Source organism: Periplaneta americana, chromosome 13, assembly GCF_040183065.1.
Source record: "Periplaneta americana isolate PAMFEO1 chromosome 13, P.americana_PAMFEO1_priV1, whole genome shotgun sequence".
NCBI lineage: Eukaryota > Metazoa > Arthropoda > Insecta > Blattodea > Blattidae > Periplaneta > Periplaneta americana.
The window spans coordinates 52,713,682-52,731,323 of record NC_091129.1 but is presented as its reverse complement, the minus strand read 5'-3'; the positions used below and the strand labels follow the sequence as shown (position 1 = coordinate 52,731,323).

Genomic DNA, 17,642 nt, shown 5'->3' with positions numbered 1-17,642 from the left:
CATCTGTTCATTCCACACGTACGTTCCTTTCAGCATTCTAATCTTGCTAACTAAATTTATATATAATTCCATCTTTCTACATTACATCTAACTCGTAACACTTCACCTGGTTATACTCATTGGGATCTTTTTTCTACCTAATACATGTCATAATCTTATTGAATCATGACATGAGTATCTATTTCACTTTAGTTTGATCAATCATTTCTTAACCACAATCAACACTCAGAAAAAACTATAGAAAATTGTAAATACTATCACTAAGATCATCTTTCATAAACTTCACTACATCACTTTCTAAGATTTACTTCTTTACAATAAACTTCAATCGGTAACTATATTTATTAACTAGCCACTTTTTAATTTCCCAACATCTTTTTTCAATTTTATAACTTCCTAACTGATCTCTATATCTGTTATCCCCTAAACACATTTTCATCACACTAAAACACTATTTACGACATTAAATCACCAAACTTCCTGTTGTAATTTCATTCAGAACTTTCATTGTTTTGAGAACTAACTTAATGGCACTTCAGAATAAAACAAAAAAACACATTACAATAAACAATATTACATAAAGACCATGACCTGCAGGATTGCTGACATATTTAGAGTTCAGATGGCTCAGATTCTCTGACATCGTAATGCCAATATGTCGATCTTCATTTGTGTAATTTTTTGACAATGTATAAAAACTTCAAGACTTACAGGTCTGATTCTCTGGTCTATAGTTTTCTGAGTGCAGTTGTGTATTGGATATTAAGAACTACAGAACTTAAGAATGTTTGATGACATTATTACCATTAAAAATGAAGTATTATTATAGTTATGTGAGTAGGCTATTTGTCACTAATTACACACATTAATGCTATATTGATAATCTGAAAGTGAAACCTTTTGGGGTTTTATGTAAGGAGACGTAGAGAATATCTTAAATTAGATCTTAATTGCTATAATTTACTGAGTAACGGCTATACAGTATACATAATATATGTTACTGAAAACTGCAAAACTTACGTAAGATAACAGTATTGTTATTAAAAATGAAATATTTTTACAGTTATTAAATTAATGAAGTGGTGTGGTGTAAGTCTTTTTCAGATATATAATGACGAGCGGTGTAGATACTTACATGTGTAATTCTCTAATTTTCCTAGGATTAGTGCAGTAATATGGAAGATGCATAAATACTTGAGTCATGTGTCCTATTTTAGTTGCGTCTTTAAACTACATCAAATTAATTTAATATTATTCCTTTGGTTTAATCGACTGGATCTGTGATTGCTGCCAAGCATATCATTTTTTGTAGGGAGAACTCAAAGAACTGAAGATGAATGTGTTCAAGAAAAAGTATTTGGCATAAAAACATTAAGAGGGAAGCTTTTTAAAAGAGATATTTTTGACAGGGTTACACTTCATTTAAATGTTACATATGCATTATGATCGAAGTAAATAACTTTCAAAATGTCTGGTGATCTTTCTGGAAAATAAATCTGGAAAACTTTTATTTGAAGGATTTGCAGCACATACCACTAGTCTTCATTTTAATCTAAATATTTTGGACTGTAATTTTCCTGTGACTAATGTAGGCACTGACACAAGATTATCTTCATATCCAATACAAATTATTTTACCAGTTTAGACAACATTCATTGTTATTGCAGCTCAATGATTTCATGCTAATATACTTAAAAATTATTTAGTGGTACAGAATATTTTTACATGAAATGTAATTATTTTGACTGCCTTTTGCCTACACCTGATTTACACAGTACATCATTCATGTTCTGCTACAGTTCAAGTATTATGTATGTTGAATTTGTAAAAACAGATGGACTTCAATTTCTGCTTCTTATTTTATGATTTCCAGGCAATAACACAGTCATTTGAGTGGAGGTGGTGCAGACCTTTCAACGTGGGACAGCAACATTTCTGCTGGGGGAGCAGACTCTCTTTCAAACTCTTCCATGTCCATAAATTCATCTGGGCTTACAGTGATTCTGGATCGCCAGAATCATTCAGGTAGTGCTGTACCTCCTGGTTCCAGTTCTGGTTCGTGTTGCCACCATTCTTCTGGTCAGGCCACCTCATCCAAGGGCGTTTTGGGAGGAGGAGGAGTTGCTCCCATCCCTCTTCTTCCTGTTGTTCCGTCCACTTCTTCGTCGTCCCAGCTTCACCCAGGTGGTGTGTACATCCTGGAGGCTGTTGTCCCTCCGTCCTCAGCTGGCAGTCAGCAGCGCAGTCCATTCCACATTCTGGCTGACATGCACTCAGCTGTTGAGAGGAACAGGTAAGCACAGGATTTAATTCTTGTCTGCTTATATTTTTGCAGTGTCATTGCATAAGGTATGAAATGTACTAAAAATTATGATTTATTTAGTTTCAGCTTTTAAAAATAAGTCTTGATTATACACTTTTAATATTTCATATCAGTTAAAAGTTTAGTTAATTATAATAACGATTTTCTTGTGTCAATATAAAAAACTAAGTGGTATATTATCTAGTTGACTGGTTTCGAATTTAATTTCAGTCACCCTCATTACTAGTGAGGTCCTCGCTTCTTCTGAGGATGATTGAAATGAAAGTTGAAACTAGGCAACTAGGTAATATACCACTTAGTTTCTCATATTAACACAATAAATTCATTAATATAATTAACTAAATTCTTAAGTTTTAAAAATAAATTAATAGTTGTAATTAAAAACAGACATTTGAGTTTCATTCTACTATTTACTTAAAAATAATAACCATATGAAATATGTTCTTGTTGATCTAATGTGAGGGATTTTGATTACATTAATTTTTTTCATAGCCAACCAGTGTAGTTTATGCATCTTCTTGTCAGGTACACACACTTGTTCAGCTCCGGACTTATGTTTGCTGTTTAATATTTTATTAGTAGAACAGAATTTGCATAAATTGTCTTTCATAAATTCGAATCTTTGCAGCTGTCCTCCCAAGCAGTTATGTCTTGTAGCTGGTCTAAAGTGAGCCACTGCTTCCTTTCTGGAAGTTTGTTGTATGTCTTTAACTTTTTTCCTTAATTTGGAATAGCTATTGTTTTGTACCTACTTATTTGTTGAGTGTATCCCAATATTTCTGTTCTATATTGACTTTAATGCTATTTAGTTTTTCGTTGAGTATGCTGTGCTGATTTGGATGTCAGCTACGCACCTTTTTAACTGCCTGGTCAGTTTTCCCTTTTCCTGCCAGTCTTATATGGGCAAGAAATCCACTGCAGAATAACTGTTGAAATGTTGTTTTTAGTAGTCCACATGAAATATTATATGTTCAATAGAACTCTGATTATCTGTTATAATAAAGGGTGAACAGTTAATAAAAAAAAGTTGGATAATCCATACCATATCTGTTTTTCATGTACAAATTGCACAGTACTGTATTTCGAAGTTCCTGCCGTAATGTAACCAGTGCTATCTTCTTGCTATACCTGTATATGATTATGCTGGATAGTCACTCGATTCAGCTGTATCTCCACTATGTTGTGTGACAATAATAATACAATACAGTAAAATGTAAATGGCAGTTTTTTATACTATTTACCTACTGTACACAACTTCCTTATGTCAAATCCTTTGCTTATGTTTTTGTGAATAAATCATTCACTTTTCACTCCACCTTTACTTTGCTTAGTTTGATTTTTATATTCATATGTACTTTTCTAATGGAAAGAATGTTAGGAAATAGAATATCATCTTAGTTGAATTATGAAATGGTTGTAAGAGAAGGCTTAGTTCTCGGTGGCAACCCAGTAACTATTGTAACTTTTTTACTGACAACAATGTAATTTTATTATCTCAACAATAGGATTTTTTCTCCACACAGTAACATAGTATTCGTTAGTGCACTCCACTGATGACAATGACAATTTACTTGGACTATTACGAACAACAATGAACTGTTAGTCTTAACTAATATTTACAAAGCACTATTTACAACACAGAACGGTCAGTTCTCAGTTCACAGCTCTTTTGTCTTGGCTAGTTCTTCTAGCTCAGTCACTCGAGTTCACAGTATCTCGAACCACAGACCTTCAGAGACAGTCCACTGTACTCGAACTCAGGTCCCTCCAACTGCGGTCCACTGCACTCGAACTCAGGTCCCTCCAACTGCGGTCCACTGCACTCGAACTCAGGCCTTCGGATGCTGACACAGTTGCGGACGCACACTCAAGTCGAACTCCGGTACACAAGACTGGCTGGCTTGCTCTGTTCACTTGCTTACTCACTGAATGGCTGAATAAACTGAAAAACTGCTCAAGTTCGCTCGCGTTTCTTCTTTTATAGCTAAACCATAGTTACGAGAAATTTCTACGGGTGTCCTGAGATAGCTCTCTCGAATTATCTGGATATCTCCACTTCGACGGACTCCTCTGGACGATTCGGGAGGGTCCGTCCCCCCTTCACTCCGCAAGTAGCAGCTGCGCACGCATCCTCCCCTCGCCACGTTGACGTAATATACCCTCTCTGCCCTTCAGCATGCAGATGCTCCCCATACCAGCGTTTCGTCTGCCGTGCGCCCTGTCGGACGCGTGTTCGAACCCCGTTGCAGCTGTCACACTATATAAGCTGTTAACACAGTGGTGTGCATTTTATTATTATCAATTTCTGAACTCTATACGCTGTGATGTATGTGTGTTGCTTCTAATAATAATAATCCGTGGCGCTACAGCCCACAAAGGGCCAAGACCGACCAGCTGCCTGCTGGTCTCACGGCCACATGCCGAAGCAGAGGTGGACGATCATCCAACCAGAATGGAGGTATCGTGTGGTTAGCACAATGAGCCCCCCAGCCATTATAGATGATTTGCGTAACCGGATTTTGCTACCTATCATAGCTCCCCAAGTGCATCACGATGCTGGGTGGGCACGGTCCCATACACTGGCCGAAATTTCATGGGAAAATTTCTTTCCCCATGAGGACTCGACCCAGCGCGCATTCCGTAATGCGAGTTCTAGGCAGGATGCCTTAACCACGACGCCACGGCGCAGGACGTGTGTTGCTTCTAATAATGTGAAATCAGAAGCTAACTCTTGGGAAAGAGGGAATTGGAATTCATCAATAGGTTAATCAGATGACAGAGTTCTGTTGTATTGTAAACATAATCTTAATCTTTAGAATAAGTATTTTATTGAAAGCACTTTACAGTGGAATCCTTCATATCTTGCACCCAAATAACAGGCAATTACAAAGCAATGACACTTTTAAATAAAAAATAATTAAACTGAAAATGGCTCATACACCATAGTTTTAGATGTGCCATCATTTCAGTGAAATTTTTATTGTCTTCTGATAACATGATAAATGGCCTTTACAGGAGTTACAAGTGTGGATGTCGGTAATGTGGCACATGGGTTAGTATAGTGAGAGTAGTCAATTTGAATGCACCTATTACAGTTTGATGGATTCCGCGAAATGTTCTAATGCTGAAACAGAAACTAGAGCAGTTGAATAAAATAAAAAAAGAGGTTTAAATCATCTCTTGCTACTACCTTCTCATCATTGTCATAGTTGCAATGTTGGCTGCTCTGCTCTTGATGTCACATAGCTGCCATTTAGTATTGTCTTAAGTATTTTTAGTATGATGAAGGATGGATAGAACAGAGAAAAATTCTCTCCAGCACCGGGATTCGAATCTGGGTTTTCAGTTCTACATGCTGACGCTTTATCCACTAAGCCACACTGGATTCCAGTTCCGATGCCAGATCGAATCCCCTCAGTTTAAGTTTTATCTCTCAGTTTTCCCTTTGGTGGCCTACCCTCATGTACTGTGTCACAGAATATGTGACATTGGTACAATGTGCAACACAGTATGTACAGAGGTGCACTCATTACGAGTGACCAAGTGGCCGGGATCTGACAGAATGAGCATCATCTTGAATCACTAAGTGATTACTTACGCATATCATATTATTATGATGTACCAAAGTACATATGTTATTTCCATGCAGAAATTCTGCATTACCATATGATGAAGGATGTATAGAACAGAGAAAAATTCTCTCCGTCACCAGGACTCGAACCTGAGTTTTCAGCTTTACGTGCTGACTCTTTATCTACTAAGCCACACTGGATTCCAGTTCCGATGCTGGATCAAATCCCCTCAGTTTAAGTTCTATCTCTCAGTACATAGTGAGTTGGACATTGCGCCACTGTCACATACTCTATGACACAATACATGAAGGTAGGCCACTAAAGGGAAAACTCAGAGATAGAACTTAAACTGAGGGGATTCGATCAGTCATCGGAACCGGAATCTGGTGTGACTTAGTGGATAAAGCGTCAGTACAGAGCTAAAAACCTAGGTTCGAGTCCCGGTGCCAGAGAGAATTTTTCTCTGTTCTATCCATTCTTCATCATATGATAATGCAGAATTCCTGCACGGAAATATCATATGTACTTCGATACATCATAATAATATTTTAAGTATGTTTTGTATTATGGCTTAACAGATGAATGGACTGAAAAGTATTGAAAATAAAGCATGCATTTCAAAATTTAATTTAAAAATCCGCATGAAAATTGTTAAATTTCTGCATGGATAAAACGTAGGTATAGTCGGAGGCACCGATTTTGGCAGATGACTTCAATGACATTTCCAGTGGGCGAGCCAATGTTTTGTGAGAACTGCAAGAATGAATTGCGATAAGGCTGTCTGTCATTGTTTATACAGGGTGTTTCAAAAATACGGGGCATAATTTCAGGTATGTATTTCCCATATGTAGACAATCAAAATAATTCATTACAACATGTGTCCGGAAATGCTTTATTTCCGAGTTATGGCCTTCACAACATTGAAATTCACCGGAACGTTTTTCTTTCCGCAGGTCGTTGCTGTCAAAGGAGACATTAAGAGGGCACTCTGACAGTTCATTCCAAGGCAAAGGTTACATTCAGTGTTGTGTAGGCGTTAGACTGTGCGACATGTATTAAAAAATCAAGAGCTGGCAGAGATACACTTCATGTACGGTAAGGCGGACAGCAATGCTGTGCTGGTTCGTCGTTTGTACCAGGAGAGGTACCCACAGCGACAATGTCCAGATCGGAAGACATTTATACGTCTCCATTACCGTCTGTGCAAGTATGGAAAATTTAACTCTCCTCGTTTGGGAAGGGGACGACCAAGATCAACAACTCCAGAAGTACAGGAGGAGATTCTGGAGGCTGTGAACATGACTCCTTCTATCAGCACACGAAGGGTAGCGTTGCAAGTCAATGTTCCTCATACGACTGTCTGGAGACTGTTGAAAGAGTATCAATTGTATCCTTATCATTTGCAACGTGTACAGGCCCTGTCACCAGCAGATTACCCTGCACGAGTTAGGTTCTGTCAGTGGTTCTTGCAGCAGTGGTGTAAATTCGAACTTTCCTGCCTTAGTATTATTTACACATGAAGCACAGTTCACACGAGATGGCATAACAAATTTCCACAATCAGCATATATGGGCGTATGAAAACCCACGTGCAACTGTTCCACCTCATCACCAGGTGCGGTTCTCCCTCAACATGTGGGCCGGTATCATTGCTGATCGATTAGTTGGACCCCATGTACTTGTAAACAGACTTACGGGGCAGGCTTACACAAACTTCCTGGAAAACACCATACCTCATGTTTTAGAAGACACTCCACTGATCAATCGTCAACACATTCACTTCTTGCATGATGGCGCTCCTTCACACTTCAGTCGTACGGCTCGCCGGTACTTGGATCGAAGGTTTCCTGATCGATGGATAGTAGAGGTGGCCCAATTGCTTGGCCTCCACGCTCACTTGATCTGAACCCTCTCGATTTCTACTTGTGGGGACATTTAAAATCATTGGTTTATTCATCTCCGGTGCCTGATTTGGAATCCCTTCGGAATCGAATTGTGGCATGTTCTGAGGACATACGCAATACTCCTGGAGTTTAGGATCGTGTTCGCAGGTCAGTGAGACATCGATGTGAGGTCTGTATTCAAGCAGGAGGTGGACATTTTGAACATGTTCTGTAATGACAACGACCTGCGGAAAGAAAAACGTTCCGGTGAATTTCAATGTTGTGAAGGCCATAACTCGGAAATGAAGCATTTCCGGACACATGTTGTAATGAACTATTTTGATTGTCTACATGTGGGAAATACATACCTGAAGTTATGCCCCGTATTATTGAAACACCCTGTATGTTCACACTCGCCTCTTGTATCGTCATTATTAGACTAATTAATAAACACACCACAGTACAGTCCGATTCATGAGAGTGCCGTAAATGACTTTCGTTCACCTCCTGCATTTTTTAAATTAAGATGAAAAAAAACATTGCATAACCAGAACCGAGTAATTATTGCAAATGTTCATTACTTCATGAAGCGACAGGCGAAAAATAGATATGAGTTGTTTTCATTAATAACAAACATTCATGAAGTATGAGAATAAGTTGCGGAAGCGACAGGAATTGATACGTTGGATATATAACTGAAAGAATAGGTATGCTGAAATAAGGAAATACGTAATTCGATAATCTACGAGATTCGATCCGATACTGTGGATTGAGTCTCGGCGTAGATCAGTGGTTAGACATCCTAATGCGTGTAACTGGGAGTCACAAGTTCGATACCCAGCCCCGGAACGAATTTTTCTCAATTAATAACCTGTGGTAATTCGATAAACCAAGCAAGAAACCTCATGTTCCAAAGGTATTAATGGAAGCAGATGAATATGAGAGCTTAATTTAATTATTTAAATCACGCGTAGCATGTGTTTACAAGGAATGATAATAGGTCACGAGAAAAGCCGTCGATTCATTTCTTGTGTTTTTCAGTCTGAGCTTGATGGATGAAAGATCTCCAGATATCAACTTTCGTCGAGATCGGATGACTTGAGATTTTTCATTCCCTTTTGCCTTTTCACTATTTCTTAGATGGTATTTAAAAAATCGGAAAATGTTTAATCAAAATTGTTGAGAGTAATCTTCATTTTAAATGTTACGTCTCTACATCGGCTAGTTAAAAATACTTGAGTGAAATTTTTAAACTGTCATCTCCTTTCTCTCTCCTCTCTGCTCTTTAGGGGATAAAAAAAATCTTCAAAAGTTATCTGAATGTACATACATGAAGTTGAATTTTTTTTACATTCCTTATATATTTTAGAAACAATTCTGAGAGATGAGATGAACAGTGTAACTCAATTTTATAAAGGAGCGTTTGTTTTAAATTTAACGGTTGAATGGCTGCTGGTTCAAAAAATAAACCAGTATATTTTGATCATTATTACCTCCTATTTTACATCCCTTAATGTTCGTATTTCGTAAAACTCCGTCTTATCTTTTGACTAAGGATTAACAGAAACCTACACACAGGGTTTAAGGAGATTTAAGATGATTAGTCAGTCCGTTGATTATAGAATAGTTTTTTTTTTTATACAGGGACATCATTTTATTTTTATTTCAATTTTTATTGTACCTGCGATTTTGAATGCACTTCACTCCCACCCCCTCTACCGTTCTCCATATAGAACCGAGGCCGCGTACTGCAGTACTGAGTGAGTATAGTACGTTCCAGAAATATGTTCGTGTTTTGCAGTGACGAAAGAGCTTTCTATATTGAATCATATTTTCGCACAGGTACTGTCGTCCGTTTGCCTATGTCGCATCCCGGTTTCCCCCACCTGCTTCTGTTCGCCCCTCTGTAAAGTCTAGTAGCTGGGCTGTCTTAGCTCTTTTCTGAAAACATTCATTTCTGTTAGAAATTGGACGTCTACATAATATTATACAACTGTTTAAAATAACTTAAATAAAAGGGCCTCGTTAAGTAATTAACTGTCACGTGATTCCCCCCCCCCCTTTCTATGATCCTGCGACAAAACCACTTGAACGAACAGTAGATAGCATTTCTGAGTAATTTTATCTTTTTGGATCGGGCAAAAGTGAAGATTAAATTTACAGTACATAAGGTACTCTTTTATAGAGTAGGTATAGAATTATTTCAACATGAGTTACTCGTACGAAGGACGAAACTGCTAATTGGAATTAGGTACAATAGTCTATAGTGCGATAATATGCACAAAAGAACTGAAGCCTGTATCGAAATGAACGGCCACAATTTTCAAAAATGCGTTTAAATATCCATATTATGATTATTTTTCAATTTAACTTCATTCTCTATATTGTACGCCAATGTGCTGTAGACAGTATAATATACATTGCATAATTGATACGTCCGAATAGATAGCTCAATTCGTGAGTAAAAACACTAAGTGTTAATACTGTACTGTATTTTGATTAAACAAAAACCTAATGAAAATTATCAAACTTAAAATTGCGATATTTCCTAGTTTACATAAAAGGATGAACTACTTTTCTTCCCTTCTATACCTAGTAAAGTGATTTGTATTTTACGCCAGTATCATCGAACTCCAGTCTTGGAAGGGGGAGCAAGCGGTGTTTCCGGTTATAGACCTTTAATCCGAAGATATAGCCAGGTTAATATTAAAAATGTTAGTAAAAGTAAAATGATGTCCCTGTATATACAGTATATATATGTAGATTGTCTTTATACAGTATAGTAACGAGGAAAAGATTATGCAGCAGCAACTGGAATTATCTCGAAAACAGTGTGCCGGGGACTTCTCTTTTCATACGCATGCACACATACTGTATAGATTACTGCAGTTGTATAAAAGTGGTTATATGTGCATTGTTTTTGGAGATGACTGTCCATCCGAGTTCACTAGGATAATCAGGAATGTATGTTTACTCTTATGTCTCACCTATCCCAGCTGCAGTTTGTTGCGACTAAGATAACAACCAACCTTGCAGTTAAGAGTAACTCGCTCTGGAGTTCTGATTAATAAAATTCATCTGCCTTAATCGATGGCGTCAACTATACCAACTAGCATGTCTTCAAGTAACCTATAAAATGTTTTAACCAGCAAAATTGATTATCTGTCCCTAGTTTTGTTCCGTGGTTCTGTTACGAGGGATTCTATTGTAATTTCTTCTCATTCTTTTCAAGGGTATTATCTGATAAATAGTGTGAAGGTAATAACGCCATCAGCCACCGTCATAGCTCGGTCGGCTAAGGCACTTGCCTGCCGATCCGGAGTTGCGCTCAGGCGCGCGTTCGATTCCCGCTTGGGCTGATTACCTGGTTGGGTTTTTTCCGAGGTTTTCCCCAACTGTAAGACAAATGTCGGGTAATCTATGGCGAATCCTCTGCCTCATTTCGCCAAATAACATCTCGCTATCACCAATCTCATTGACGCCAAATAACCACGTAGTTGATACAGCGTCATTAAATAACCAAGTAAAATAAATTTAAAAAATAACATCATCAAATTTTAACTGTAAAAGTATGTATTGGAAGGTTGAATATTAATTTTCAGCAGGCAGGTGCGACACCACCAACATCATCATGCCAATCCTGGTGCCATGCTGAATGAGCCAAATTCTACAATAGTCCCCGTGCCACCTACCTCGAGTTCACAAGGGGAGACTGATACAGACATCACACTTGCACGGAGCCGCTTCCGATACGTTGATGCTGTAGAAACTCCCAACGATTTGGAACCCATTCGACCTCGCCACTACTACAAGTATTGGATCACACCATGTACTCATGTGAAGATACGTTTCGACCGCCTGGCACTGCTGGCTCTACTTGATCGTAACCTCACCTGGGATGAGACATTTCTCTCTCTTGCCCTGGCCATTCTAGTGGCAGTATTTGGCTCATATCTCCTACAGCTTGGTTTCTTCCGAGATATTTTTGCATTCATATTTTGTTTCGTCATAGCTGGATGCCAGTACTCTCTTCTCAAGAGTGTTCAGCCTGACGCATCTTCTCCAACACATGGATTCAATCGAATTGTTGCATTCAGTCGGCCTGTGTACTTCTGCTTAGTGAGTGCCCTGGTGCTAATATTGCACCATGCTAGTCTCGCAGATAATGGAAGCTACAGTCATACGGCTTTCACTTTGTATGGAGTGTACTTCACAAATCAGGCTCTTGTGCGAATGTCTCGTGATGCTCTTGCTACATTCCTTCTTTGCTTTCCTATTGTGTTCAGTCTTGGGCTCTTCCCACAGATTAATACGTTTCTCATGTACCTTTTGGAGCAGATTGACATACATGTGTTTGGTGGAAATGCAACTTCCAGTCTGTTAGCAGCAGTGTACTGTGTTTGCCGTAGCATTCTTGCGGTGTGCTTCCTATACGGGTTTGCTTATGGGGCACTAAGTGAACCCAAGACTTCCCAACACATTCTCTTTTCCATATTTTGTGGCCTTCTTGTCTCAACGGCCTATCATTTGAGTCGAAGTGCAAGTGATCCTTCTGCTGTTTGGAACATTGTGAAGGAACACTTGTGGCCTCCGCATGACTTCTTCCACGAACCTTCTTCCTCCCCTATAAGTGGCAAACCACATAACAATCATCGTCATCATCGCCAGCATCATCACCACCGCAGTCAGTCACATCGGAGACAAAACTCATCATCTGAAGAGAAAAAGCAGGATGATGGAAATCGTACAAAAACACAGCCTGCCAATGGAACAGAGTCTTCAAATACTGGCAACAAGAATTCAAAAACAGACGCAACACCAACAGCAGCTTCTGCTGAAGAACCTTCTACAATGCCAGAGAAGGAAAAAGAGCTTGAAGATCCCCTACCACAGAAACTGCAGTATACAGTGCATGCCAGACTGAAATCAGATGCTATCATCTGTGTCTTGGTTGCAGTGTTCGTATTTGGCATTCATTGTAGTACAGTATTCATCGCTCTTCAGCCAGAACTAAATCCTGTGCTGTGGGCTGTTGCTGGTTTCTTAGGCTTCATTCTTCACTACGTCTTTCCCCAACTCAGAAAGCAGTTGCCTTGGCTATGTTTAGCACGACCAGTATTCCGTTCTCATGAACATGGCCAATTCGAAGTGAGGGATGCAGCAAGAGTCATGTGGTTCGAGAAAGTAAGTACAGTGCTTTCAGCTAACTTATTTTATTATTGTTAAATTCATGTCAATTTTTATTGAATATTAACATCTCTTCCCCTCCATTAGATAATCTTAGATATCAAATTAAACAGCGAGCATCGAAAAACTAGTGTAATGCTAAATATCTTGGAGGAATTAAAATACATATATTTACATATATTGGGGATGTTTCACAACCGTTCCTTTTTTTTTTCTTTCTTTTCTTCTTCTTCTTTTTTTTTTACTCTCTCTATGAGGCTGGGAGGGGGAATATCCCTGTGCATCGCGACCTGAGGTCTATTGTGCACCCCTGGGATTGATTGTGAGCCCACCGACTGCACTCATGTCAAACCAACCTAACCGCCAACACCCCAACGACCAGTCCCACCATCCTAAGTCCGTGTACCATTCCACCCAACAGCCTCCCACATTTTCCCCTCAAATGTTCTGGAGTGTTTGCTACCCCTCCCATCTGGCCAATGCCTTTCTCCATCTTGCTCTGTCCAGACAGTCTTCTTCCTTAAATCTCCTCTTCTGCATAGCTGTATTATCCTTATTCCTCCATGACCTTTTTCTGTCTCTCTAATGTTGAGCACTCATGAAACTTCCATAAGTCAAATGATATGTGTAGCCATTTTAATAATTTTTTATCTTATTTTATTTGGTATTCAATCTTCTCTTATTTTGTTGCAACATCATTTTAATAAACCAATCTCTGTAACTTTTATTTTGTATTCTGTGTTCCATTGTTCTTTTCATTATCATCTTAGTAACTCCATCTTCATAGGCAAATCACGTTGATATCCTGAACAAGAATTTAATGTCAGTGGTAGCCACGTAATGAAGACGTATTCATCTTGTCATCATCATCAGCCAGTTCAAGCTTTGGACCTAGTGATCCGTTGTGGTCTCTATGGTTTCATGGCATATTTTTAAGGGTATTCCAATAGATCTTCTGAAAGGATGATAACATAGGGATGTTTGTGGCCCTCTGCTCTTGGCATTCTTTCTACACGATTCTTCCAGTTAGCTCTGTATTCATGTAGAAAATCAGTCTCGGGTTTAACTTCCAGTTCTTCCAAAATATCTTCATTTTGTTTTTTTTAATCCCAAATTGTATATTGTGCTGTTTTCCTCATGAATCTCATTTCACTAGCTGTTATTCTCTGGAATCCCTCTTCGTCATTGTTCAGACTTCAGACCCATTGGCTAGAGTAGGTCTTGCCAATATATTGTACCCTCTTAATCTTGTATGGCCTCTACCAGGCTGAGCTTAAAAACTGAATTAATAATTCCTATGACTGTTACAAAATATGTGACTTTGAAATTTATATCTTTTTCTTGTTCATATGAGATGATATAGCGTAAGTATTAAAATGTGTTAACTTGTTCTTAAATTTTTACATCAGTGCAAATTTTGTTTCATACAAGGTACTAGGGCATTCGAAATGTAATAGCAACATAGATACTGTTTCATATTAAATTTGTTTAGGTTACTTTTGACATTACATACTTCGATATAGTCTCCTGCCATGTCAATAATATGTTGCCAAATTCTTGGAACATGGCGGACTCAATCTGCAGCAGGATTTCTGGATATTTCTCTCACTGAAGCTCTTCGGATGTCAACTCTTGATTGAAAGTGAAAGCCTCGCTTCCATCCAACTTGAAATAATTCAGTATGGTAGGACTTCTCTCCCACAGGCTTCTTGTAATATCCTAAAGCACTGAGTTGCAAGTTTTCCTCTTGCAACTTGAATTTTTATGCAGCACCTTTGTTCGTATCTTTAGGGCTATATTGTTTATTACAAATCAGAAACAGCCAGTGTATATACAAAATATGACTACTTCGAGATTTTCAGTGTTGCAGATTTATGAAGCAATCACTGTTCTGTTATGTAGTACAAGATTTCAGTGGTCACCACTAGGAGCACTGATTTACAGCATTGTTGCCATTACTCATCGAATGCCCTAGTATTTGCAATGAAATGTCATTATTTTGGTTTTTGTCCACAGAAATTTCCATATTAAAAATTTCTTCAATAATATTTACAAAATATTGATATCTGAAGATCATCAAAATATGTAAATTAACTAAAATCCATATTATCTTACTTTATATTTAAAATGAAGTGATAAAAAGGTAGCAAGTTGTCACTGATTTTGTGAAGTTGTTTTGCAAACTGTTGTAAAATGAATAAATTCTTACAGCTGCCAGTCCTATCTGCTTCAGACAAATGTTAGATGTACATTCACAGTCTTTATTGTTATTGCACTCTGTTTCATTGTTTCTCAGAGTATTGTACAGAGACAAAATAGTGGGCAAACGATGTTTTAACTATGCTGTTTCTTTGTGTACATGAATTAAATTCAATTTGTAAGTTATATTCTTTTCTACTTTGTTACGATAATTTACTTTACAAATGAATTTCCATTAAAACTGCTACTAATTTTTACATGACTTATATTGAAATTTAAACTTTATTCGGTAAACTGAAAGACATAATTACATAATTTGCATGTATGTTTTGTTAATGAAAACATTTTGTGAATTACAGTAGAATCCCTCTTAACTGGCATCAAAGGGCCCAGGTTAGTTTTGGATATGAGATTTTGCCAGATAATTGAATAAATACCTGTATATACAAAAAAAAAAAAGTTCATATTTAATGGTGCCAAATGTTGATACTGCAGCCATGTGAAGCTTATTTCTCTATCACTTGCTCATAAGTGAATAAATATAAAAACTGTGTGGATTTTCTGTATTAGAACACATCACACAACACAAGTAATACATTAATTTTAGGTTGGAATATTCACTGAAAACGAAAATTCGTGCGAACTTCCAAATGTGGCAACACTAATGGCCCAGACTCTCAATTTGGCAGTTTTTTTTTTTTTTTTGGCTCAGCCAAAAGTGCCATTGTTTTGTTTTAGTATTGCCGGTTACAAGGGATTTTACTGTACTCGGAACAGACAACTTCATATTAATGAATTTTCATACTACTCTTGGCAGAGTAGTAGTAATTTAACTGTAGACAATGTGTTCTTTCAGGTTCATGTCTGCCTATGCTTTTTGGAGAGAAATATTCTGTATCCAGTTTTATTCTTGGGTGCTCTGACCAATGACTCTCCAAAGATTGTTAACAAATTTGGTCCACTGGGTGGATCATTGGTGGTAGTAGTGTGTGGACTGAAATGTCTACGTGGATCTTTTTCTGATGCATCAACACAGTACCTGGTCTTGGTGTTTGCTGTCCTGTTCTTCAGAATGGATTACAGCAATGCCTCAGAGACATTTCTCATTGATTATTTTTTTATGGGGATTATCTTCAGTAAAACCTACGAGTTCCTACTCAAGGTATGTCAGTCTCTTGCTTAATCGTAAAATTATGCTATGTTTCTGAAATACGACGTGTACATTAGAGTAAATTTACAATAGCTCTTGGTATCTTGGCTGAACCATTAGCTGAACAGCTTAAGCATTAACAGTACCTGAAACCTGGGTTCAAATTCCAATGAATTTAAATGATCATGAGCATTGTATCAGGCAGATTTTCACGGGATACTGCCATTTTGTCTGCCATCATGTCACTGTTTTTCATTAATCATCATTGCAGTCATCAACAGTTCATACGGTGCATAACAGGTAACATCTAAGATACAATTCCTAAAGGAAGAGACTTGAGTCAAGATTGTCAACCAGTAGGCTATCATTGGACTATGAAAAAGAAAGTGTCTCATTTTCTATTATTCGTGTTATTATAATGTTGAAATTTCTGTGTTTCGCGATTATAATAAATGCAATTTTTGGCAAAAGTCTTAAAAACCAGAGTATTATATTCAATGGCTAATTAAATTCGCATGCAAACACTTAAAGACTCGAACAAATTTAAAATAACACACTACAAGGTGCGTCCATAAAGTAACTTTTCCACTCGTCCCACAGCTAGCAAACCATATGTTGCGCAAAGCGACTGCGTGTACGTGATAGAGTAATGTCCTGGGATGGCGCATGCGCTAACTTAACTTTCAAGTGCTCTCAGTAGCTTCGTTGCATTGGTTGAAGATGGACGCTCCTATTCCAGCTCCCACCACGTATGAAGTGCGATCGGTGATAAAGTTTTTGAATGCACAGGGCATAGCGCCGATTGAAATTGATCATCAGCTGTGCCAGGTCTATGGAACTAACATCATAAGCAAGCAAGCAGATGGTGTGTTGTTCCACAAAGTCGTCTGTGATGATGGTTGGCCTCCCACTGCGCTCCTTGTCATGCACATTTTGGCATCCTGTTGAAAATTGTCTACACCAGCAACACACCATCTGCTTGCTCATGATGTTAGGACCATAGACCTGGCACAGCTGACGATAAATTTAAATCGGCGCTATGCCCTGTGCATTCAAAAACTATATAATTGATTGCACTTCACACTCGGCAGGAGCTGGAATAGGAGCGTCCATCTTCAACCAATGCAACGAAGCTACTGAACTTACTCAGGAAGTTCCGCTAGCGCATGCGCCATGCCAGGACATTACTCTACCACATACATGCAGTCTCTTCGCGCAACATATGGTTTGCCAGCTGTGGGACGAGTGGGAAAGTTACTTCATGGACGCGCCTTGTATTTATGCTGCAAGGTATGGAGGGAAACCTCTGATGGAAACAGCCATTCCAGG

At 38.2% G+C, this 17,642-nt stretch overlaps 1 protein-coding gene across 1 annotated transcript in view; it reads left to right on the top strand.

The window, feature by feature from the left end:
* Positions 1 to 1,884: 1,884 nt before the first annotated feature.
* LOC138711623 (pecanex-like protein 1) overlaps positions 1,885 to 17,642 on the top strand; it is a 112,959-nt gene continuing 97,201 nt past the window's right edge. The window contains exons 1-4 of the mRNA XM_069842757.1: positions 1,885 to 2,293; positions 11,380 to 12,998; positions 13,222 to 13,418; positions 16,020 to 16,325. Coding sequence (XP_069698858.1) covers positions 1,971 to 2,293; positions 11,380 to 12,998; positions 13,222 to 13,418; positions 16,020 to 16,325 — 2,445 coding nt within the window. The 5' untranslated portion in view covers positions 1,885 to 1,970. The remainder of the gene's footprint in view (positions 2,294 to 11,379; positions 12,999 to 13,221; positions 13,419 to 16,019; positions 16,326 to 17,642) is intronic.